At 35.3% G+C, this 26,529-nt stretch overlaps 1 protein-coding gene across 1 annotated transcript; it reads right to left on the reverse strand.

Moving 5' to 3' along the window:
• Positions 1–2,478: 2,478 nt before the first annotated feature.
• On the reverse strand, positions 2,479–13,959 carry LOC120300606 (vomeronasal type-2 receptor 26-like). The gene is made up of 6 exons (XM_039326852.1): positions 13,801–13,959; positions 7,248–7,411; positions 6,367–6,658; positions 5,109–5,969; positions 3,509–3,635; positions 2,479–3,377 (listed from the first exon to the last, which is right to left on the reverse strand). Exons 1-6 carry the CDS (start codon positions 13,957–13,959, stop codon positions 2,479–2,481), a joined length of 2,502 nt encoding a protein of 833 aa, XP_039182786.1.
• Between the last annotated feature and the right edge of the window lie 12,570 nt (positions 13,960–26,529).

Here is a 26,529-nt window from a genome sequence, read left to right on the forward strand (position 1 = left end):
TCGCATGCCGTGGTATGGCCCATAATGGAATTTTGGAATCACTTCTGTAATATTTCCTCCATACCCGAAGTAAAGAAATCCTTATTATATGAGATTTAAAAACCCTATCAACCTTTTTATTAAAAATTAAATAGGCATGCCATCCAAAAAGTAAATCCCAACCCTCCAAGAGGAGTATTTCTACATTTGTTAAATTAAGCCAATCACTTACTAATGTTAAAACCACAACCTCATAATACAATTTCAAATTCGGTACCTTGAGTCCACCTCTCTCGCGAATATCTTGTATGATTTTAAGTTTTACTCTTGGTTTTTTCCCTGCCCAAATGAATTTGTTAATACCTTTCTGCCATTCATCTAAATTAACCTCATTCTTTAAGATAGGTATCATTTGAAATAAAAAAAGAAACTTTGGCAAAACATTCATTTTAATCGCCACAATTCTTCCCAAAAGAGATAATTGCAACTTCTCCCAATTTTTCAAATCTCTTTGTACCTTGACCCACAGCCTTTCATAATTGTTTTTATACAATTTTACATTAGAAACAGATAAAATAACCCCCAGGTATTTTACCTCATCAACAACCTCAAAATCTGTCAAATTAACCAAAGTCTGCTTGTCCATATTTTTGGGCAATATTTTAGTCTTATTGTTATTAATTTTAAAACCCGAAACCCGTCTATATTGATGTATCAATTGTAGTAACTCTACTACAGAATAAATAGGTTGGGATAAGGTAACCACCAAGTCATCTGCGAAGGCCCTTAATTTATATTCTTTTTTATTAACTTCTATTCCTTTTATTTGCTGTGATTCTCGAATTTTAATCAGCAATATTTCCAAAGTTAGAACAAACAGCAATGGTGACAATGGACATGCCTGTCTAGTCCCTTTTTCTATTGTAAACACCTCTGACAAACCCCCATTGACTATAAGTTGTGCCGTTTGTTTTTGATAAATAACACCAAGAGCTTGTAAAATTTTTTCTCCGAAATTCATTTTCTCAATTAATCTTAACATAAATTGCCAATTCAATTGATCAAACACTTTTTCAGCATCTAAAAATATCAATCCTGCAGGAACTTGATTATTTTTATCTAAATATTCTAATAAATTGATAATTTGTCTAACATTATTCTTCATATATCTTCCAGTTATAAAACCTGTTTGGTCTGTATGTATAATGTAGTGCAAAACCCTCATGAGCCTATTGGCTAAATTTTTTGCAAAAAATCTTATAATCTACATTTAAAAGAGATATAGGTCTGTAATTCTTTGGTAAAGTAAGGTCTTGATCTTCTTTTGGAATTAAAGATATAAAGGCTCTGCCCCATGACGGGGGGATCTCTGAACCCTGTAATATATTATTAAAGAGCTCACTTAAAGATTGAATCATCTCTTGTAGCAAAGTTTTATAATAAATAGATGTCAAGCCATCTGTACCCGGTGCTTTACCTAATTTTAATTCTTTGATCATTGTCTTAATTTCCTCACTAGTAATCAAACCATTAATTTCTTGTTTCTGATCTTCTGTTAATTTAGGGAAGTTGGCTTCATTTAAATAATTATCTATATCTAAAACCTGTACTTTAGCAACCCCATCCAGTTGTCTTTTGAAAAAGCACCTTTGAGACTAACAGTGACTCCTCTGCCACAGAGATTGTAGTACCAGGGCTTGCAACCATGACAGGGAGGTTGGTTGCACCAAATTCTGCATCTTTTGTATATTTGGAGCATTGTCAAAGGGCACAAACTGCACAAAGGTTGCAGTACAGCACCCACTGTTGCATGGTCAGTCCCTGCTTCTGTTTCTAGGTCAGATGTCATGCTGATCTTTTCCATTGTTCATGGAAAAGTATCACCAGAATGGAGATTAATGTCAGGCAGAAAAAAAAGGTGCACATAGGAAGGTTCAAATAAACTGACTTATTGATTAAATTATGAGCATAAAGAGATAAAGGTCAACAGCATTCAAGGGGAGTTGGAGAGTTACTTCACTTGTGGCTATGGAAGGCCTCTAAACTAATTCCTTTTTTCACTCTTCCCTCTGGTTCTACCAACCTTCTATATAAATAAAATTACTCTTCATTATAGTTATTGGGCAGCAAACACTTTGAATAAAAGATAAGGCAGAAACAAGAATACATTTCATTTCATTTTATTAAATTTCTCATATTATTAATATCTGATAACTGATTGAGTGGAAATAGATTCATGGATAGAGAGTGAATGGTTATGACCCAACAAGAAAGCCTTTTTTAAAAATGGAGTACTGTATATAGGATTCACAAATTCAATAAATTTTATATTTGAAAGAACCCTAAAAATTCCAAAACTGATATTTTATGATACTGTGTTAAATATATGTTCTTAAAGCTATGGTATTATTATAACTTTATATATATTTCCTATAGGGAGTACTCTTTCTATTCCTTTTTTTCAGAAATTTCTCTGAGCCAGAAAAACCACATGATGTACTAATTTCTCTTTGTGAGTTGCTCCCTGAGATTTAGCTGAGGCCTGAAAACTATGATGTAGCATTTTGGCAAAAATATGCATCCCACTAATGCTGCACTGGAGGACAAGATGGAGAAGACCTCCACAGCTACCATGGCTTTTCCTTTCGTACTCAGATAGGATGGAAAGAAGGAGATCCACACACTGCAAAAGGCCAACATGCTGAAGGTGATGAACTTGGCTTCATTAAAGGTGTCAGGTAATTTACGGGCAAGAAAAGCTACAATAAAGCTGGCAATGGCCAAGACACCCATGTAGCCCAACACAGAGAAGAAAAAGAAAGCTGATCCCTCATTGCACTGTAAGATCATTTCTTTCAGCTCTGAATGCATATCCAACTCAGGAAATGGGGGAGATGTCAACAACCAAAGAATACATATAAACACCTGGAAGAGAGAGCAGGAAAGGACAGTGCAAAAAGCCAATCTTTTCCCCACCCATCTCTTCATCTGAGATCCTGGTTTAGTTGCCATGAAAGCAACAACCACAGTGATGGTTTTAGCCAATACACTAGAAATGGCCACAGAGAAGGTGATGCCAAAAGTGGATTGTCGGAGGAGGCAGGTCACTTTGCCAGGCTGGCTGAGGAAGAAGAAAGAGGAGAGAAAACATAGCTGAAGAGAGACAAGCAGGGTGTAGGTGATGGACCGGTTGTTGGCTTTGACAATGGGAGTATCCCTATGCTTAATAAAAGTTCCAAGTACCCAAAATGTCAAGAAGAAGAAACCAAGAGCTTCTGCAGCTAAACCAATTCCTAGGGTTTCTTCAAAGGTTAGAAACACCATAGCTTTCAGGTTACATCCATTCTTTTCCTCATTTGAATAATGATCTTCTGAACATTCAAAACAGTCATCCATATCTGGAAGGAAAATCAAGGAATTTGTCTTTTTAGTAATTCCATACAGTTGAAACTCACTTAATTTTATTGAACTAAATTGTTTTATTAAAGTTTTCTTAAGTCCAATGAAAATTGGTAGAATGCTTACCTACCATTTTGATTTGAAATCTTCCCTTCTGGGCATGGAACACAGTCATAGCAGCAGAATTGTTCCCCCTCAATTCCTTTCTTCCAGTATCCAGTGAAACAAGGGTTATTACATCTAGAAATTGGGAGAAGCTGGTAATAAACATAAAACATTTTGAAAAGGGACATATTTTTAAAATTTATATTTTTTTCCTTTATGGAGAAAAATATTTTTGACTTCCCAAGAAAATACTGAATTTATCAACTTTATCAACAATAATAAAAAGTAGAAATCAGAATGATGTACAAAAGATTCTGTTTAAAGGGCAGGATGAGTAAATATTTGTACATGGTGACAATCTCATGGAAACATGGCCACTCTTGTGATTTCAAACATAAATGCAAACCAAATATGCAAACATGGCTTTTACATTTTAATCTCATTTTTCCAACTTGAGGAATGCTTGATCATCAACAACATTTGAAAGAATGTGACATTGTTTATTAGAAAAAAAGAAAGTAGGTTTCTAAAGAGACTATGTTGAATATGGCATCATAATGGATTAAGGCATGGTTGATTCAATAGTTCGAGACCTGGTTAAAAGATGTGTGCCAGACAATCACATCTTCATCAATGAATAATTCATTCCCTTTTGGACTACTGGAATCCATCTTTCCCACTCTAACTCTCTCAAAGGATCTGTTTGGAAAAGTGATCAAGTTGGTGATGTCAAATCCACCTGATGCTTCTCCTTTCTCATTCAGGAAGACTCTCTCCCCAGCTGAATTGTTGAAAGAAATGCCATGAAGAAATGAATGGAGCTACTTGAAAGATAATGAAAAAGAGAGGGAATTGAAAACAATATAACAAATAAGAAAACATCATATTCAAGTTACATTCACTAATTCTTCCAATTCCAATAACTATTATTAAATATGTATACTTAGAAATTTGATAATCAATATTTCATGGAAATGTACATGTTCACTCATTATTCATTTGATATTATTTTAAGGAAAGGTAACAATGAACTGAAGCAGAATGAAAATAGGCTTTTGGAATTATGTAACTTCCTTCAATTATGTTTTAGGTCCACTATTTAAACAACTAATTCAAGATAGATCATATCTAATCTTTCTTCATTTGTGAGTCTGGTGTGACTAATTTCCCTTAGCCAGATTTTAGAATCTGTGACTCAAGCTTTCTTTGATAGATAAATGAGAAGTAGACACTATTACAAACAGAAAAACAGAATAACAATAGAAGCCCATTTTCTGTATCAATTTTATACAGCACTGTACAGTATAAGAGAGTTGGAAGGAATCTTGGAAGTCTTCTAGGTTAACATCCTGCTTAAGGAGAAGACCCCATACCATTTCAGACAAGTGGCTGTCCAAACCCTTCATAAAAATCTCCAGTGATGGAGCAAACAAATCATCTAAAGGACAACTGTTTCATTAATTAATTGCTCTCATTGTCAGGAAATTCTTTCTTATTTCTATGTTGTTTCTTCATCTTGATTCCACATGCAGAAAACACTAAGACTTTCCACATTGGGTTCAAAAGATAATTTTATGTCAAACTGCTCATTGAAGTAAAAGAAGTGTCCAATGTAAAGCGAATACCTGCCAAGACTGCAGATTTGGAAGATCAAATTCTTTATGCATTGTAGCTGTCTTACTATTGAATCTCAACTTGTATAGAGCCTGTAAAGCATGAGTCACAACATAAACAGCATTGTAGATACTGTAACTTTGGCCAGTCATTGCCAGTTCAAATGCAGGCCCAGGAAGGTTCTCCAGCTTCATCTCCCCAGTGCATTTTCTACTGTGAATTCCTTGTAACTCTGGTTTTGGAAATGAACAATCAAATAATTGTTCCCAAACTTCCTGCAGAAACCCATCTCTATAGACTGAAAGTGGATTTATGGTCTGAAGGAATTCCTTGAAACCTACAACTGCTCTGGAATGAGGAGTAAAGGAAATAGCCCCATGGAACATCTGGAGGTCCCAGTTGATTTGAAATCCTGATAATATGAAATCAATCTGTGCAGTCATGATCCACACCTTTCTAAATAATGCAATTTCCCTACTTTCAGGATCTACCATAAATGTGACAATTCTTAGCCACATAATTATCAATGCTTCTCCGTAGACAAGAAATGCATTGGCTTTGCTATTTATCCAATTCCATGAAATAATTGAGATTGTTTGATAAACTTCTGGGAAGTTTTCCAGGTATACTTGTGAAAGCCTTTGTATGAATGAAGAGCAGATTCCATTCTCTGAAAGTAAGAACTGCATTTTCTGTAAGAAATTTTCTCCATTGTTGTTACCAACGGAAAATATCCCTATCCATGTCCACCGGAAATGATGAAGCAGTTGGATAATCCCAATGTACTGATGGTCCTCTTTTGGGACCATGAAATAAAGTGAAGATCGCTTACTGGTCTCAAATTCCTCTTGGGCTAATGAGCCATATGTAAGCTGCAAGAAAGTGGAGCAGTAGAAAGTAGAGCAATTAGATCAAATCTAATTGTCCTGATTTAGTTTTCATATCAAATATATCCAAGGAAGGAATTATTTTCCTGAAATATTGGTAAGCATTAATATGGAAATAAATTCCTTGGAATTATTTCAAACACATATAACTGATTAAGCAAAGAGATCAAATCTTCCCTCCAGTATGGAATGCCTATGGGTACTTATTTCCTGTATTTGGCATTGTAGTTTCAGAATTATGCTACAAATAGGTAGAACATCTTAAGCCAGGTAGATCATCTTAACACAAATCTGAAACTTATTTTTAATGCTCCTTAATTATTCAATAATAACAAAAGCACCAGAATATAGAATTTTTCTCTTTAACCCTTTCACAACCTACTTGTGGAATCTTGAAGAATCCTGTAATTTCAGCTATATAAGATGATGTATCAAAATCCAATCCTCCAATGATAGCTATGAGATACTTCTGGCTATCACATTTGTAGTTAGGGACAAATTCCTGGGATTTGAAAAGGAGGTCCAGAGTGGTACGGTAGGTCATCCTTGGGTTGTGGTAACTATCATAGATGTGGAACCCAAGAGTGATGTTAGGTAAGATCTGGGCGTCTGCATTGATCTCCTTCACAGCAAAGGCCAAGGCAAGGGCATGCTGATGAAATTTGGTTATTACGCTACAAATAGGTTAAATTCCCCCATTGAAAAAATAATGTTACAATCCTTGTCAAGTGGTATCATTTCTATATAAATAACAAACATTTTTTGACAGTAGTGGGAACACAATAGCTTTTGTAAAATGCTTAATAATTCATATAGAGTTCAGATATATTTTAAACAGCATTTCCATGACTTCCAACAAATATATATTACAACAAATACAAGTAGTGAGTTTTTGCAATTTATTATATTTGTATTGTATGGGTTTTTCAAACTATGGTATATGAACAGATTCATCAGGTGTCACTCATTTATTGTATGTTTTTTTTTTTTGTGAGGAGAGATAATGCCAAACCTTCTTTAAAAAATTATCTTGACCTCAGTAAATGTTCAGATAGAGATTCTTGATCTGAAATTTTCTACATTTCATGTGACAGACTTTAAAAGAATGTTATTTTTTATTTCTTTTCTGATAACCAGATATAATTCAAAGAAAAACTAGGTGTAGATTAGATTAAAAATGCTACATTTATGCACAAACAGCTTTTACTCATATAAAGGGTTTTTGCAAATTTGGGTAAGATTAGATAAAGGAAAAATTCTTACATTGGTATTTCATAAGGTTTTATAGAAGGATTTTCATTAAATTTAAATTCATAAAGGTGATATTCTATGTGGGATACCATCTCACCAATGATGAAGTCTCCAGGCTGGTACCACTCATGTGGAACAAGGAAAGCATCACTTCCAGGACAGCTCTGAGTAGCTACCTTGTGCACCAAAAACATAAGAAACAACATCTTGATGCTTTTGTATTGTGAAAATGTTTTGCATTTCATCCTACCCATAGGAAAGCTTATATAATCCAATACTTCTTCTAAAGATTGATCTAAGGATTATATTTGAGAATTCATCTAAACAGAAAATCTATCATTTTCTATTTGAGGATCCATAGGAGTGCAAATTTGTATCTTGAATATCACAGGGATTTGAACAGATATTCTGGCAGAAGAGAACAGAGGGTGGAAGCTTGAAGCAATGAATGTGACAGAACCATGATTACCCCTTGAACCAAACTTTCTGAGGGTGAAGACTTACTTTATAGCCAAACAGATACCTTGATTGTTGTTGAATTTCCATAGACCCCTGTGCAGCCTTTAATGTTTTGATCTATAGTAATTCCTCTAGGATATATTGGCAGAAGAGAACAGAGGTCGAAACCTGAAGCAATGAATTGACAGAGACATTATTTCCTCTTGTACCAAATTCTCTGGAGGGTCAAGGCTTACTTTATAGCCAAACAAAGACCTTGATTGTTATTAAATTTCAATAGTCTTATGTGCAGCCTTTAAGGTTTTGGGCAATAATAATTCCTCTGGGATATAACTATTTTGCTTTGATGAGTTAATAAGTAGCTGATGGTTCAGTTATTTTTTTAAAAAATGAGCAAATGCCAACAAAAGTGGCATATGGAAGATTTGCAAATCATTTATTTTGTTAAAATTGTAGAAATAAAAATAGTGTTTCTTTCAAGACAGTTTTTTCTACCAATTTTTCACAAAATAGAAAATGAACAGATCCAACAGGTATCGGTCATTTATTGTAGGTAGGTCTTTTTAGGAGTAACAATGCAGAATCTTTTTAAAAAGTTACCTAAACTCTCTAAGCTCTTCCAAAGATTTCTTACACCAACGTTTCATACGTCATTTGACAAAATATTCTAAAGGATATTATTTTGTCTCACACAACTATTAACATTTGAAAGACAGAGTGGCTTACATCAGATATAAAGCCTACATTTTATACAAGGATGTTCCTTAAATTTAAATTCATGAAAGTGATAAACTATGTGGGACACCTATTATGAGATCACCAGCTTTACATGGGACTTCCCTTGAAAAATATCCAGAAGCTACAATTTGTTCAAAATGCAACCGCACATATGGTTTTCTGCAGACCCAGGTGTGTACATGTGTCACCTCTCCTGTGAGAGCTCCATTGGCTGCCAATTGCTTCTAGCTAAAGGTTGTTACCTTTAAACTCTAACACGGGTGGGACCATGTTAACTGAAGGACCATTTCATCCTGGTCACATCCACATGACCCAATAGAATCAGGAGGCAGGGAATGTTGAAGGTCTTCTCTCCTAAGAAAATAGATTTAGTACTCAGAAAAAGGGCCTATGATGGCTCCCTCTCTTTGGAATTTCATCCCCATGAAGATTAAATTGGCCCCTACTTTGATAGCCTTTCCCAAGACCCAGAAGAACTGGTTTTCCAATGGTCATGTGGTACCCATGTGGGATGGATCAAGTGACTTATCTAACTGATTCTTATTCCCAAGAGAATAGGGGGTTATTGTTTTTATTGTTTGGGTTGTTAGATAAAATCTATTTTTTCTGATAAAAAATATTCCAAAAGCATTTTTTCCCTAGAATTCCTCTAAATATTAATATGGAAATGAGTTTGTTGTAATTATTTCAAACACATATAACTGATCAATTGTTTTAATAGGAGCAAGGAGTGTCATATTTAAAACTTCCCTCAGTTATTGAATCTCCCTGGATATTCACTTCATGTAATTGGCATTGGTTTCAGAAAAAAGTTCTAATTAGTAGATTTTAAGCCATGCTGAACATCTTAATACAAGCCTTAAAGTAATCTTTGATTTAATTATTTAATTATTCCATAACAACAAAATATAGCTTTTTCCCTTTCAACCCCATCACAGCTTACTTGTGGAATCTTTTTAAAAATATATATTTTATTGTTTTTGTAACAGAGTAACTTTAATATTTAATAAACAATGTGTTGTCTGTTTATAGAAATTAATTGTCAATAACAATTAATTTCTATAATTCCATAATCCACATAGTAGCTTTCCTTGATTTTCTCTTCTTCCAATAATGTTCTCTTTTATCAACCTTAAATTAATACATTTCAGTATTTTGATAGATAAAAATTGAATATAAATATTTTCGAGTATTTATGCAAGTAACAACAACATCAATAAGGCTTTTTTCTAATTAAACATCTTAATTACCTCATCATAGATCCTGTTTTCAAAGTTCTTATTTAGATTTGTTTTCCCCTCAATGTTCAAGACATTCTTATCCATTAAGATTTTCTCAGAGTTAATTACACTTAAGTATCTAAGTCTTTTTCCTCATATAAGCCATCCCAACAGTTTTACATTTCTCATGTCTTAAAGAGAGAGAGAGAGAGAAGAAAGGAGATACTATACTGCTTCAAAAACATATCCCTCTTAAGCTAAAATACATTTATATCATTACACTTAAGCATCTAAAACATTTCCCTCATACTAAACACCCCAACATTTTTATATTTCTCATATCATAAAAAAATACTATATTACTTGAAGGACCCATCCCTCTTAAACTAAAATTCATTTATATCCAGAAATTTTCTATTTCTTTAACCATATTCAAACAAGTGGTTAATCTTTAGATATTCCATCTGATAAATCCCATCATCTAATTTCTTGATTCTAACTTTAGCCTTTTTTTTTTGCCAAACCTCTTTCCTAATCAGTATGCTCTGCTGAACCAAAAAATTTTCTTGTAGCTTTGTAAATGTTGTTGTACGTGCAAGAGACAAGTCAAGTAAAATGTTTTTGTGGGAAGGTTTTGGCAATTCATATTCATTGAAAATCCTTTTCTTTCTTTCTCTCTTAATTTCTCTTATCATTTTTTGTCTCTCAAGTTCTCATAGTTCTCCTGACATCTCTACAATCCATTTTGTTGAATCTTTTTTCTTGACCTCAGACTTATTTTGCAATACTGAAGTATAAGTTATCTTTTCCGTGTCCAATATTTCCTGCATTTTTTTTCCGCCTGGAGAAATGACATACTATAACATACCCTCAAATCACAGTCCTGAATGAATTAATACAAATGCAGAACAGACTTGGTGGCTCATATATTCATATATTATTTTGGTTTTTCATATGATGTACAATGATGTGAAAAAGAAAGTATACCTTCTTTGAGTTATTTGATTTTAGGCATCAGGATATAGTAAAAATTATATGTCCCTTAGCAGTTCTTAAAAATAGATAAATACAACCTCAGATGAAGAACCACACATATTATACCCTGTCATCATTTATTTTACAAAAAGGAAGCCAATATGGAGAAGCCATTTGAAGAGAGATTCCTTAAGTGACTTTCACTGGTGTAATTGATGTTATATACCAAATAGTTGGTGGAGCTACAAATAACCTATATTAAAATTGGTTTCATTTTCATTTCATTTCATTTCATTTTCTTATTTAAAGAAAATTGGAGTTTCATATCTGGAAATGTTTGTCAAGATATTCATTTGCTCTAGGACATTTTCATAATCCTTTCTTGATAAACTAAAAGATACAGTAACCCCAGTTAATTAATGAACTCTTAATTGATTATATACATCCCATTTAAAGTCAGTATCCTTGGGAAAAATAACTTTCACATGATACAATAAAAATTCTCCCTTTTTATGACCCTGAAATTACTTAATTTGGGATAGATTTGTGGTGATGGGATAGACCTGAGCATTTACTGGACAGATGCCCTGCAGAGTTCGCAGCATATATTTTTCCTTGTGCCCTAGGAAAGAAATATCTGCCACTATCTAGAATTGAACATTTAACCTTCTGAGCATGAGGTCACCATGCAGATCTTTCACATGATACAATAACTTCATTTTATTAGTTGTTTCTTGGTGTTTAGTTCTGGCCTCATCACAAAGATGAAACATTTTGGGAAGAAGATACATCCCAATAAACCAGCACTGGAGAACAAGATGGAGAAGATCTCCACAGCCACCATGGCTTTTCCATTGGTACTCAGATAGGTTGGAACAAAGGAAATCCACACACTGCAAAAAGCCAACAAGCTAAAGATGTTGAACTCATTAAAAGTGTCAGGTAAATTACGGGCAAGGTATGCCACAATAAAGCTGGTTATAGCCAAGAAGCCCAAATAGCCCAGGACACAATAGAACATGAAGATGGAGCCTTCATTGCATTGCAAAATCATGATTTCTATAAGGAACTGCACGTCTAACTCAGGGAATGGAGGAAATATTACCAGCCATAGAATGCAAAGAGCTACTTGAAGAAAAGAACAAGAAAGGACAATGGAAAGAGCCAAACTTTTCTCCACCCATTTTCTCAATGAAGAACCTTGCTTAGTAGCCATAAAAGCTACAACCACAGTAGTAGTTTTAGCTAACACACAAGAAACAGCAACTGAGAAGATGATGCCAAATGCTGGTTGCCGGAGAAGGCAGATTACTTTTCCTGGTTGAGTAAGGAATAACAAGGAACAGAAAAAACAGAGCAGAAGGGCAATGAGTAGTGTGTAAGTGAGGTCCCGGTTGTTGGCCTTGACAATGGGGGTATTTCTACACTTAAGGAAAATTCCAAGCACACTGATTGTAATGAAGGAAAAGGAAAGAGCAGCTGAAGCCAGACTGATTCCTAAAGGTTCTTCAAAGTACAGAAAACTCATTGTTTTGTTAAGGCTTTGATCTTGATCTTTACTTGGATACTGATCTTCAGGACATTTGAAACAATCTTCTGTATCTGAATAAAAAGATCAAAAAGAAACTCATTTACTTTCTATTTCATTCCTCTTTCTGAAATATTCTATGCCACTGTTTGAAGACTGACAGTCCTTCCAATCTCACTTGGCCATAGCCCTGTTTTCCAAGAAGAATTTCTCAAATTTACAAAATTAGGAGTGTTATAGGGTCTGAGGTGAAAAACTAATCTTTTTCATCAAATCTCTTTCAAGTTTTTGCTTGATTTACTGTTACGTGACATGTACTGCTGACAGAGAAATAGTTCTTGAAAATGATGCATGAGTAATATTCCTTGAAATATCTCAATTAGTAAATCTAAGTTTAAAAGAGGAAACTATGAGGCTACAGAATTATCCTTGTAAAAAACTGCCTTTCCTACACCATTTATCCATTGCAAGACACCATTCTAAATATTTACTTTTATTCAAAAGCAATTTTTTGTCCCACCCACCCCCTCTATTTAGGTAGACACAGAAAACCTATCCCAGCAGCCCCATAATTTCTGTTTGTTAACAAAGTTTCCATAACTCTTCTTAGACTATTTAGTTTACTGTATATGAGTCTCAGTTTTGAACCCTTTGAAATTCTTGCAGTTTAGTTCAAACATGGCTGAATGCATTGTGGAAAGAATACACATTCCATATCTTCCCATTATTCTTACAGTAAAGTGTTTTCTTTTCCATATATTGCTTACACAATGTTCAATTGTTCATATTCAATTGTTTTTCTGGGATTTTAGAGGAAATATTTTTTTGTAAGTTTAAGCAAACTGATTGAAAGTTTCCTCAATATAATTGTGTATGTACATTTCTTTCTCTCCCTCCGTCCTCTCTCTCTCTCTCTCTCTCTCTCTCTCTCTCTCTCTCTCTCTCTCTCTCTCTCTCACACACACACACACACACACACACACACACACACATCAATATTGATTATTGCATTTTTCCAGCCAATTTTACAAAGTATCACAATATTCTCTGATTTGACAAATTATTATTAACTGAGATTTATATAGATTATGGCTGTTCCTTGCTTAACAGGCTGGGAAACTTCATCTTTATAAAGATATAGATATATGTATATCAGAACAAATTGTAACTTTTTGACAAACAATTTCTTTTCAGCCAATGTCTCCAAAAATTAAACGACTTCATAACTGACTAATTTTGCTTGAAAACCTCCCATGTGGATATAGAACACAGTCATAGAAGCAAAAACTTTTCTCTTCAGATTTTCTCTTCCAATATGCAGGGTGACAGTATTGATTACACAGAGTAACTGGAAGTATCTGCTAATGAAAAAAAAAAGATTGCAGAGATAATTTGTAAGTTGTTACTTAAGGAAGTTGTAAAAATATATACATTTTATATGCATGTATGCCCATATCTTATTAAAACATTTGTGCCATTCAAAAAAATGCCTTCAAGAAGTGGATGGATCTACTTGAAAAAGAATAAGAAACTGGAAGAATTGTTCATAACATTAAAAAAAAATCAAGGAATTCACCATGATTTTCTCAATTGATATATGGGTGCTATGTGTGCAGTCATCTGACCTGTTGAAGAATAGTCATACCTGCTTAAAAGCTTTGTGCCATTCAATCATATTTTCATTAATAATCAATTTATTTCCATCTGGAGCATTGGGATCCAACCTTCCAACTTTCACGCTCTGGATGGATTTGTTTGAAAAGGCGATCATGTTAATGATGTCAAATCCCCCTGCAATTTCCATCCTTTCATTAAAGAACACTGTTTCTCCTGCAGAGTTGTTGAAAGAAATGCCTTGAAGAAATGGGTGCAGCTACTTGAAAAGAAGAAGTAGTAGTAGTAGTAGTAGTAGTAGTAGTAGTAGTAGTAGTAGTAGTAGAAGGAGGAGGAGGAGGAGGAGGAGGAGGAGGAGGAGGAGGAGGAGGTGGTTAAAGAATATTAAGATTAATATAGGAAAAAATCATTATATTCAGTAATGAGCACAATGCTTTCCATTGTCATGGTTAAAAAAAAGCAATGCATTACTGTGAACAGTACAAAATTATTTCACATATTCTTCTTGGATAGAATGTTAAATGGAATCCAGTGGTAGGATTTACTCAGGACAGAAGAACACTTTCTTCATGAATGTATCAATTATTGATTGATTTAATCATAGCTATTTGAATGATATATTGTGTCTGGAAAATAAGGCTGATCTCATTTCAAATCATTTTCCAGTAATTTTTCACATTTGTTGGACAACTTAAAAGGTGGTACATCTTGAGGTTCTGGGATTTTATCCATCAATGTTTTACTCTGAATGGATTCTTTTGATAGTAAGGCTTGCAAAGAATGAGCCACAACATAGATACCATTATAGATGCTATGACCTTTCATTTGCATTTCAAAGTGAGGTCCAGGAAGACTTTCCAGATTCTCCTCTCCAGTGCATTTTTTAATGTCCATTGCTGGTATTCCTGAATTAGAAAAAAAAAACAGTCAAATGCTTCCTCCCAAAAATCTTTTAGAAATCCATCTCTTGGTCTCCCAAATGGTTTTATGGACTTCAGAAATTCTTTGAATGCTAGAACTTCACCTGAGTGTATCTGAAAAGAAATGGCCCCATCAAACAATTGGAGATTCCAAGTCTTTAAACTTCCTGTTAGCATGAAGTCAACTTGACTGGTTGTAATCCATACTTTTCCAACAGATGCATTTAATCTGTCATCAGGATCTCTTAGAAATATGGGTGATAGGAGCCACGGAATTGTATAAGATTCTCCATAGAGAATAAATACATTTGCTTTAATATCTATGAGATATGTATACAAAATATTCATTTTATAGCTAAATGTGTGTAGGCCATCCAAAGGAAGCAGAAGGGGTATTCTTTGTATGAAGGCTGGACAGATTCCATGCTTGGAAAGCATCTCCTGTAGCTTCTTCAAAAAGTGTTCTCCACTCTCATTACCAACAGCAAAGAGCCCAACCCATTTCCATCCAAAATGTTGAAGCAATTGCATGATCCCAATGTATACAGGACCCTCATTTGGTGCCATAAAATAAAAATTAGATAACCTAGTGACATGAAATTCTTTTGGGGGAAATGATCCATATGGAAGCTAAAAGAAAACAACAACAAAAAGAGAGAGAGAGAGGATTTGGATAGCATATTTTGTTTTGTCTCTTCATCTTCATGAATTAGTTTAAAACCTGGTCAGATTTATTTATTTAATTCATATTTCATGTTTCTGGACTGCCCATATATCTTATCATTTATAAAAAGAATTCCAATAGAACATTGCTTAAATTATGAGAATGCAGGTCAATTTCATTATTTTCTAATTGGAATATCATCAGATACCAGCAGGTTGAAATCCATCTTCACAAGTACAAGCTAATATATTATTTTCAATCTCTTGTTAAGTATGGAATCAGACTTCCTTCCATTCATGTTTTTGTGAGGATAAATACATGAGAATATACACGTAAGAAGGTTCTTACTTTTTAACTAATTAAGAACAACAGAAATTTCCTTATCCCTGGACCTACCTGTGGAATTTTGTAGAATTCTACTGTTTCTGCCATATGGGATGAAGTACCTGATCCAAGTCCTCCAATGATGGCCATGAGATTTTTTCTGATGTCCACATTTATAGTTGGGCAGAAATCTATCTGATTTGAAAAGTAAGTCCAGGATGGTCCGATAAGTCATCTTGGCATTATTATAGCTGTCATATATGTGGAATCTAAGGGTAACATTGGGCAAGATTTGTAGGTTCTCATTGATCTCCTTGACAGCAAAGACCAAGGAAAGGATGTGTCGGTAAAATTTTGTAATCATACTGTAAATAAAGAAAGTCTTTAAGAAAACAATTCTACAGTGAATGAATTAGTTGATCATCAAGAATAGTCATTTGTACCTGTGATTGGAATTTACAAAAATGTCATGATTTAGGATTTTGTTGTGTATTACATTGTATCATGGAAGTCATTCATTAAAAATACACTATTTCATATTTGTATTTTTTTATTGATGAGAAAGATTGTGTGCCTGTTTCATATAGATGAAACTAAATTTATTCCACTTTATTTACCTTCCTTTTAACCAAAGAACTAGGGGATACATGATAGCATTGTTCCAATATTTGGGAGGCTGCCACAAAGAAGAGGGGAGGACAACCTATTTTTCAAAGCACCACAAGGAAGAAAAGAAACAATTGATAGAACCTAATTAAGGATTGAAGCAACCTAGAACTAAGAAGAAATGTCTTAACAGTGAGAACAATTATCCAGTAGAATGGCTTGCCTTCAGAAGCTGTGGGTGCTCCATCACTGGAGGCTTTAAGAAGAAACTGGATAGGTACTTGTCTGGAATGGGATAGGGCCTCCTGCTTGAGCAGGGATTTCGATTATAAGACCTCCAAGGTCCCTTCCAACTCTGTATTCTGTTATTCTATTCTACTACCATTTTTGTTCCTCAATTTCTTCATCCTTCTTTGGAAATTTGTTATTTGGAAAGAACATTTCTGACCTTTATGTATTAGGAATTCCCACCTTCATATATTTATAGTCTAAGTATTATGGAATCTGTGGTTGATCCCTGTTTGAATGACAGAGCAGGAAAAGACAATGGAAAGGGTCCATTTTTCCCCTATCCATGTCTTTGCAGTTGACCCTGGTTTTGTGAGACAAGAGGGACAAGGGTGGTTTTGGCTAACACACAGGAAACAGCCACAGAGAAAACAATCTCAAAAGATGGTCATTGGAGAAGGCATGTCTTTTCCCTGGCTGGCCAAGGAATAACAGAGGACAAAGGAAGCAATGAGAGATGAGGACAGCATAAGTGAGCTCTCAGTTGTTGGCTTTAACAAGGGAGGCATCTCTGTATTTTATGAAAATTCCTAACACTGCAGCATTGATGATGGACAAGAAAACTGCAGATGAAGTTAAAGTGATGCCAAAGGCTTCCTCATATGTCAGGAATTTTTTTTCTTTTGGGAAGACATTGCTCCTTGCTTGGGTATTTGTCTTCTGAATATCTAAAACATTATAAGAAAATGTCTTCTTGGTCCATGATGCTAAGGTTAAGATTACATTCTACTCATCCAGATATGGAGTAAGGGCTATAACCCTGATTTATGTTTTGTTTCCATATGCACAATAGACGATTACATTGTAACAAAAGAGTACTAACAGATTTCCCTTGAAGACAGCACTATTAAATACTGGAGTACAGATCACAATTGTAAGATTGACCCCTAAGCCTTGATGAAATTTTCAAAAATGCCAAATGGAAAACATTTGTGCTGAACTCAACCACAGCATCCAATGGAGCCCCCCTAAGGAAGAAAATGACAATTGTGGGATTGCTACTTTCTGTAATTAAGAAGAATATCCCAAGGGGAGGCTTCCAGTTCTGGTTCACGGTGGTGCGGTCAAGCAAAGGGTGTCGTCCCTTTGCCAATCGAGTTTCCCCTGCTGGTAGACCCCTTAGAGCATCGAAAAGGTGCTCTGGAGAAGCGTCTACCATTGAGGAGGCTTCTCGGATAGTTGCAGAGGGGTGGTGGCATCCTCTGTGCACCGGGTTATCTCCTTTGGGCCGACAGGGTAAAGATTGGCCAGTAAAATGGCTGATCATTTAGCTGTGCCAACCGCAAGCCACAAGATCAGCTAAGCAAACGGACCCACTGTGGAGAACTCAGTGAGACTTTCCTTTCACCTCTATTTTCTTTATGCCTGTGAAAAGTCTTTTTTTTTCTTGGAATTATTCTCTGATGTTCTGTCATGAGTCATTCAGATTATCTATAACTTTTATACTAATTTAACAAAATGCACAATGGGTGCTTTTTTGGGGAGTGTATAGTATGGCAGGCAGAGGCCCGATTATGGAAACCTGTTTGGACTAGAAAGAAACCCAGAATAAGATACAAATATTAAATCTGATTACAGTAATGTGGTAAAGGCTTTATAGTGATCTGGATTAATTTGAACTTGGACTTTATTAAAAGGGTTTTAAATGTTTTTTAATATTAGAGATGGTATAATGAGAAAAGAACTGAAATATGGGAAATGATGGAATTAATAATTGGAGATTTGGAGAAACAGTGAAAAAAAAATAGAAGATTGGTAAGAAAGAGAAGAATTTATTTTTGGAATTAATAATGCTTAAATAAAAAAACACTTGGGGCACCTGAATAGTAAATGAATATGTTAGTTTAAGATTAAATACAGAAAGAATACATTTCATATCATGACATTTCACTAAATTTCCAATATTTTTAAAATCTGATAATAGGTCACAGTGAAAATAGAACAAGGGATAGAGAATAACTGCTTGCGGCCCACAAGTTCAAATAAATGTACAGGATTCAGAAACTTTTTAAATTTTACATTTCAAAGAACCCTAAACAATCCAAAACTGTTATTCCATGATACAGTACTAAATACATGTTCATTAAATGTTAATCAGCTTTCTACTATATTTGTACAGTGGTTTATGAATAGAAAGTATAAAAGCCATGAAAGAGTTTGCAGACTTTGAATATCCTTTAAGTCAATATCTGAACTCTCCTAACAGTACCAAAGAAATCTAGATTCTGAAAGTCTTTTTGAGGTAATGTGTTGAAAAGGTGAGAGGGGTTAAGTTAAACAATCTTTGAAAATGTTTGAAAATACAGCAGCATGAACACTTCTTTTTGAATGGGTAATGTTAATAAATCTCAATAATCATAACAATTTTCCAAAAATCCTCCTTTCATGGAAATAATTGCTTCCATATGTTTCATGTACAGCAAATAGGCTTTCTAATCTTTATCAGCAATTTCTTATAGCAAGAAAGACTGTATGAAATACTAAGTCCTCTTTATGAGTTGCTCCCTGAGATTTAGCTGAGGCCTGAAAACAATGATGTAGCATTTTGGCAAAAATATGCATCCCAGTAATGTAGCACTGGAGGACAAGATGGAGAAGACCTCCACAGCTACCATGGCTTTTCCTTTTGTACTCAGATAGGCTGGAAAGAAGGAGATCCACACACTGCAAAAGGCCAACATGCTGAAGGCGATGAACTTGGCTTCATTAAAACTGTCAGGTAATTTACGGGCAAGAAAAGCTACAATAAAGGTGGCAATGGCCAAGACACTCATGTAGCCCAACACACAATAAAAGAAGAAATTTGACCCCTCATTGCATTGTAAAATCATTTCTTGGGACTCTGAGTGCATGTCTAACTCAGGAAATGGGGGTGATATTGACAACCAAAGCATACAAATGCATATTTGAAAGAGAGAACAGGAAAAAACAATAGAAAAAGCCAATCTTTTCCCCACCCATCTTCTCATCTGAGATCCTGGTTTAGTGGCCATGAAAGCCACAACCACTGTGATGGTTTTGGCCAGTACACTAGAAATGGCCACTGAGAAGGTGATTCCAAAAGCTGATTGTCGGAGGAGGCAGGTCACTTGGCCAGGATGGCTGAGAAAGAGCAAAGAGGAGAGAAAACAGAGCAGAAGAGAGACAAGGAGGGTGTACGTGAGGGACCGGTTGTTGGCTTTGACAATGGCAGTATCTCTGTGTTTAATAAAAGTCCTAAGTACCCACATTGTGAGGAAGAAGAAAGAAAGAGCAGTTGAGGCTAAACCAATGCCTAGGCTTTCTTCAATAGTTAGAAAGACCACCGGTTTCACAATGCATTCTTTCTTCTCCTTATTTGGATACTGATCTTCTGAACATTCAAAACAGTCATACATATCTGGAAAAAAAAGTCAAGGAATTTGTCATCTATGCATTCCCTATTTTTGAATTTTATTTCTATGTAAATACAGCTTTACTTCAATTGTATCATTTAAGATTGGCATGAAATAAAGAACAATGGGAAGGGCAATTATTCTTTCAAATGCAGTCTTTCTAACATTTTCAAATCTTCTAACATTTTCAAATTTACTACAATATAGATAATCTGCATAAATTCCAACGATGTGTTCATGTGGGTTTTCTGGTAAGAAGAAAGGAGAAACCATGATATTAAATGCTTATTCTAAGTTAACAGAAAAAATATTTTGTTTACTGAGTCTAAGGGAGAAGAACAACTAATGCAAATAAGGTTGAAAATGCAACAAAAATATAAATTTAATTAAATAACTTAATAGATATAGATCATGTCATCATATAAACTCTATGGTTCAATACATATATAGTTTGTATCTGTATAGGAAACATGACCTTCAGGAATCTGAAAGGCAGATGGATTGTGATCCACATTTAAAGAAATGAATATTCACCTTGAAGTTCTCATAAAACTACTAATTATATGCATCCTAAAGTAATGTGCTACAGTTTACTTAATCATATCTAACGATATGATTAAGTAATCATATCCTTTATGGATTACTGCCTTGTCGTGGCAAAGGGGCTTGCATAATTCAATGAAGCTATAAGCTATGCTGTGTAGGACCAACCAGGACGGACAAGTTATAGCAGAGAGTTCTGACAAAATGTGATCCACTGGAGAAGGAAATGGCAAACCACTTCAGTATCTTTGCCATGAAAACCCCATGGACAGTACTAAAAGGCAAAAAGATATGACGCTGGAAGATGAGCCCCTCAGGTCGGAAGGTGTCCAATATGCTATTGGGGAAGAGCAGGGGGCTAGTACTAGTAGCGCCAGAAAGAATGAAGCGACTGGGCCAAAGCCGAAAGGACGCTCAGCTGTGGATATATCTGGTGGTGAAAGGAAAGTCCGATGCTGTAAAGATTTTTTCTCCATAGGAACCTGGAATGTAAGATCCATGAATCAAGGCAAGCTAGACGTAGTCAAAAAAGAGATGACAAGACTGAACATCGACATCTTAGGAATCAGCGAACTAAAATGGATAGGAATGGGTGAATTTAACTCAGATGACCATCAGGTATACTACTGTGGGCAAGAATCCCTCAGAAGAAATGGAGTAGCCTTCATAGTCAATAAAAGAATAGGAAAAGCAATACTGGGATACAATCCCCAAAATGACAGAATGATCTCAATTCGAATCCAAGGCAAACCATTCAATATCACAATAGTCCAAATCTATGCCCCAACCACTGGTGCTGAAGAGGATGAAATTGACCAGTTTTATGAAGCCCTACAGCACCTTATAGAATTAACACCAAAAAATGATGTCCTTATCATCATGGGGGATTGGAATGCTAAGGTAGGAAGCCAAAAGATAATTGGAATAACAGGCAAGTTTGGCCTTGGAGTACAAAATGAAGCAGGGCACAGGCTAATAGAATTTTGTCACGAGAATACGATGGTCATAACAAACACTCTTTTCCAACAACCCAAGAGACGGCTCTACACATGGACATCACCAGACGGTCAACATAGAAATCAGATTGACTATGTTCTCTGCAGCCAAAGATGGAGAAGCTCTATACAGTCAGTAAAAACAAGACCAGGAGCTGACTGTGGCTCAGATTATGAGCTTCTCGTTGCAAAATTTAGGCTTAAATTGAAAAAAGTAGGGAAAAACACTAGGCCACTCAGGTATGAATTAAATCATATTCCTGATGAATATACAGTAGAGGTGACAAATAGATTTAAGGAACTGGATCTGATAGACAGAGTGCCTGAAGAACTATGGATGGAAGTTCGCAACATTGTACAAGAGGTAGCAACTAAAACCATCCCAAAGAAAAAGAAATGCAAGAAAGCAAAATGGCTGTCTGAGGAAGCTTTGCAAATAGCTGAGGAAAGAAGGGAAGTGAAAGGCAAAGGAGAAAGAGAAAGATACACCCAATTGAATGCAGAATTCCAGAGAGTAGCTAGAAGAGATAAGAATGCCTTCTTAAATGAACAGTGCAAAGAAATAGAAGAAAACAACAGAATAGGGAGGACCAGAGATCTCTTCAAGAAAATTGGAGATATGAAGGGAACGTTTCATGCAAAGATGGGCATGATAAAGGACCAAAATGGCAGAGACCTAACAGAGGCAGAAGAGATTAAGAAGAGATGGCAAAACTATACAGAAGAACTATACAAGAATGAGCTTAACATCCCAGATAACCACAATGAGATGGTCACTGACCTCGAACCAGACATCCTAGAATGTGAAGTGAAATGGGCCTTAGAAAATCTGAGCAACAACAAAGCTAGTGGAGGTGACAGTATTCCAGCTGAGCTATTCAAAATCTTAAAAGACGATGCAGTAAAAGTGCTACACTCAATTTGCCAGCAAATTGGAAAACTCAACAGTGGCCACAGGATTGGAAAAGGTCAGTTTACATTCCAATTCCAAAGAAAGGCAATGCCAAAGAATGTTCAAACTATCGCACCATTGCACTCATTTCACATGCTAGTAAAGTTATGCTTAAAATCCTACAAGCTAGACTCCAGCAGTATGTGGATCGAGAACTACCAGAAGTACAGGCAGGATTTCGAAGAGGCAGAGGAACTAGAGATCAAATTGCCAACATACGCTGGATCATGGAGAAAGCTAGGGAGTTCCAGAAAAACATCTACTTCTGCTTCATTGACTATGCAAAAGCCTTTGATTGTGTGGATCACAACAAATTGTGGCAAGTTCTTAAAGAGATGGGAGTACCAGACCATCTCATTTGTCTCTTGAGAAACCTATATGCGGGTCAAGAAGCAACAGTGAGAACTGGACACGGAACCACTGATTGGTTCAAAATTGGAAAAGGAGTCCGGCAAGGCTGTATACTGTCGCCCTGCCTATTTAACTTATATGCAGAGCACATCATGAGAAAGGCAGGGCTAGATGAATCAAAAGTTGGAATTAAGATTGCCGGGAGAAATATCAACAACCTAAGATATGCAGATGATACCACTCTAATGGCAGAAAGTGAAGAGGAACTAAAGAGCCTCTTGATGCGGGTGAAGAAGGAGAGTGCAAAAGTTGGCTTGAAACTCAACATTAAGAAAACCAAAATCATGGCATCCGGCCCTCTCAATTCCTGGCAAATAGATGGGGAAGAAATGGAGGTAGTGACAGATTTTATTTTTCTGGGCTCCAAGATCATCTCAGATGGGAACTGCAGCCAAGAAATTAAAAGACGCTTGCTCCTGGGGAGGAAAGCTATGGCAAATCTAGACAGCATACTAAAAAGCAGAGACATCACCCTGCCAACAAAAGTGCGTATAGTCAGGCCATGGTTTTCCCAGTTGCAATGTATGGCTGTGAAAGTTGGACCATAAGAAAGGCTGAGCAACAAAGAATTGAGGCCTTTGAACTATGGTGCTGGAGAAGACTCCTGCGAGTCCCTTGGACTGCAAGGCGTTCAAACCGGTCAGTCCTAGAAGAGATCAACCCCGACTGCTCTTTAGAAGGCCAGATCCTGAAGTTGAAACTCAAATACTTTGGCCACCTAATGAGAAGGAAGGACTCACTGGAAAAGGGCCTAATGCTGGGAAAGATTGAGGGCAATAGAAGAATGGGACGACAGAGAATGAGATGGCTGGATGGAGTCACTGAAGCAGTAGGTGAGAACTTAAATGGACTCCAGAAGATGGTAGAGGACAGGAAGACCTGGAGGAACGTTGTCCATGGGGTCGCGATGGATCGGACACGACTTCGCAATTAACAACAACAACATCTAACGAAAGGTTGCTAGAATGTCTAACCTACCTATTTGATTTGAAATCTTCCCTTCGGGACATCGAACACAGTCATAGCAACAGAATTTCTTTTCTTCATCTCCTTTCTTCCAAAATCTAGGGGAACAATGGTCATTACACCGAGAAAGTGGAAGAACCTCGTGATAAATATAAAAGGTTTTAAAAGGAAGATCTTTAAAATAGTTTCCATTTTTTTTCCTTTATGGAGGCAAATAATCTTTTCCTACCCAAAGACTTCTGAATTTTATTAACCTAGATTTATACTGTGCATTAAAAAAATGTTGAAATTACAAGGATGTATAAAGGGGCCTGCTTGAAAAGGAGGAGAGCAAGTCAATAAATTGGCATGAAGGCAATATTATGGAAATGAAACAATTCTTGTAATTTCAAATGGAATTGTAACCCACACATAAATTTGTAAACTTGGTTTTTAAATCATAATACCAGTTTATCAATTTGGTAAATGAACATTTGTATGGAACATGCTATTATTTTTTCTTTCAACAACAGAAATCAGATTTGGAAAGTGACTATCTTCAGTATGGTTCAACACATAAAGATCAACAGATCATAATGGATCAAGATGTAATTTGTGCAGGCTTTTACACAATCATGACTACCTACCTGGTTAAATCCAGGGTGCCAAACGATTGTGCTCCTCTCAATGATGAATTCCTTTCCTTCTGGAGCATTGGACTTTAACTTTCCCACCTTAACTCTCTGAACAGATCTGTTTGGAAAAGTGATCATGTTGACAATGTCAAAATCACCTTGACCTTCTCTTTTGTCCTTAAAGAAGACTTTTTCTCCAGCTGAGTTATTAAAAGAAATCCCTTGAAGAAACTTGTGGACCTATTTGAAGAAGGATAAGACAATGGGAGTCCAAAAGAAAACAATGGATTAGGGATAAAAGGATTAAAACTGAAAATGAAAAAAATGTCTTCCTAACTTGAAATATAAAGAAGAAAATCTCAACCCACAATGAATGTTCAATAAATGAGGTATGGAAATCACTTTTGTTGTATTAGTCAATCATGACAAGTACTTTCAAGCACCAAGCTCAACAATTTTCCTGGTAGTTTATTTTAAATCTAAAAACTAGCGTCACTTCATGAAAACAGTGCACGTCTACTGATAAAATACAATTGCCATAGTCTCTAAATCAACAGTCTCAAAACCCTGTTGACTAAACTGCAAAATACTAATAAGAAAAATGAAATATCCACATTTAATTTATGGTTTGTTTTAAGGATTTTGATTGTAGAGATAGAAGCAAGAAAAAATATAAACACATACACATGGGGGTGATTTTTAGAAAGGATATTTTAAATAGATTAAGAATACTTGTTGGAATAATAGGTATATTTTGACGAAAATTAGGTATTGGAATTGAAAAAAATGTTGATTTTTTTAGAATGGGATGGTTTTAATAATTAATGGAATGTTTTAATTTAGTTAGATGATCTTTTTTTGTACAATAACATAGATGTGATAAGGTATGACAATTGGATGAAATTTGAAGTTTCTGTAATGAATTGAAGTGAATTAAGGTTTAATATTATTATTATTTTTAATTAAGATACCTATTGTGTAATGGAAGAAGAAATAAATGAGATCAGTGATAAAAGGAGGGATGAGAGAAATTAAGAACTAGAATACATCTGGAAGGGATACCTGATTTGATAACTTGTTGATTTAAAGTTAAATTTGATCTTGGTAATTGTAAACTGATAAAGTTTTAGAACAGGTTCAGTAATAATAGAAATTGAATTTAGAAATGGAATATTTTAAACATATTATGTTACTTAAGGGAAATAGAGAGGAGACAGTCAATGTATTAAGTTGAGTTGTTTATTTATGTTTTCACTTTTGAATATCTGATTACCCAAACACCACGGTGTGTCCTGAGTACTTTTTCTTAAAAATTAAAAAACCAATAAAATATTTTTTTAAAAAAAGAAAGAAATATCCACATTTAAAAAAAGTCTGTTGGGCAGAGAGTAAATAAACACTGCCTTCAGTTCCTTCTTTGTTGAATTTTTCTTGGAACTGGACTGTATAAATTTATAAGGCAGGGCCATTTTATGAAATGGTTATTTATAGAACCAAGGATGATATATAAATCTCATTGACTAGATTGAGAAACTTCCTGACAGTTAGAACAATCAACCAGTGGAAAAACCTGCCTCCAGAAGCGGTGAATGCTCCAACACTGGAAGTTTTAAAGAAGAGACTGGACAGCCATTTGTCTGAAATGGTGTAGAGTTTCCTGCCTGAGCAGGGATTGGATTCAATGACCTCCAAGGTCCCTTCCAACGTTATTATTATATTATTATTTTCATCCCCTTGTATTGTGAAACTTAGAATCACCTCTTATACCACCAGCTTTCTACTGATATGGGATTAAAGGCTAGGGAACACCAGCCATAATCAATTGTAGATAAGAATGACTATTTACTAAAGCAAAAGATGGGTAAAGCATCTTTTGAAATATTACCTGCCAAGGCTGAAAGTCTGGAAATTCAAACCTTTGAATCTTTTTTTGTTGGGATCTTGATCTCACTGCCTCATGTAAAGAATATGCCACTGCATAGACCGCATTGTAGATACTGTAACTTTGGCCAGTCATCTGCAACTCAAACACAGGTGCAGGCAGATTCTCCAATTTCTCTTCTCCACTACAATTCGTATCATCTGATAAGGAAACATCTTTAT

Source organism: Crotalus tigris, unplaced genomic scaffold, assembly GCF_016545835.1.
Source record: "Crotalus tigris isolate CLP2741 ecotype Arizona unplaced genomic scaffold, ASM1654583v1 scf7180000017614.5298720, whole genome shotgun sequence".
Taxonomy (NCBI): domain Eukaryota; kingdom Metazoa; phylum Chordata; class Lepidosauria; order Squamata; family Viperidae; genus Crotalus; species Crotalus tigris.

Coding starts and splice junctions, on each gene's coding strand:
- LOC120300606 (XM_039326852.1), bottom strand. CDS start 13,959: ATGGAAATTGCAGGGGGATTTGACATCATTAACATGATCGCCTTTTCA. Junction 5,970..6,366: donor GATTCTTCAAGATTCCACAA/GTAGGTTGTGAA, acceptor ACTTTCTTGCAG/CTTACATATGGCTCATTAGC. Junction 3,378..3,508: donor GAAGATTTCAAATCAAAATG/GTAGGTAAGCAT, acceptor TTTTCCTTCCAG/ATATGGATGACTGTTTTGAA.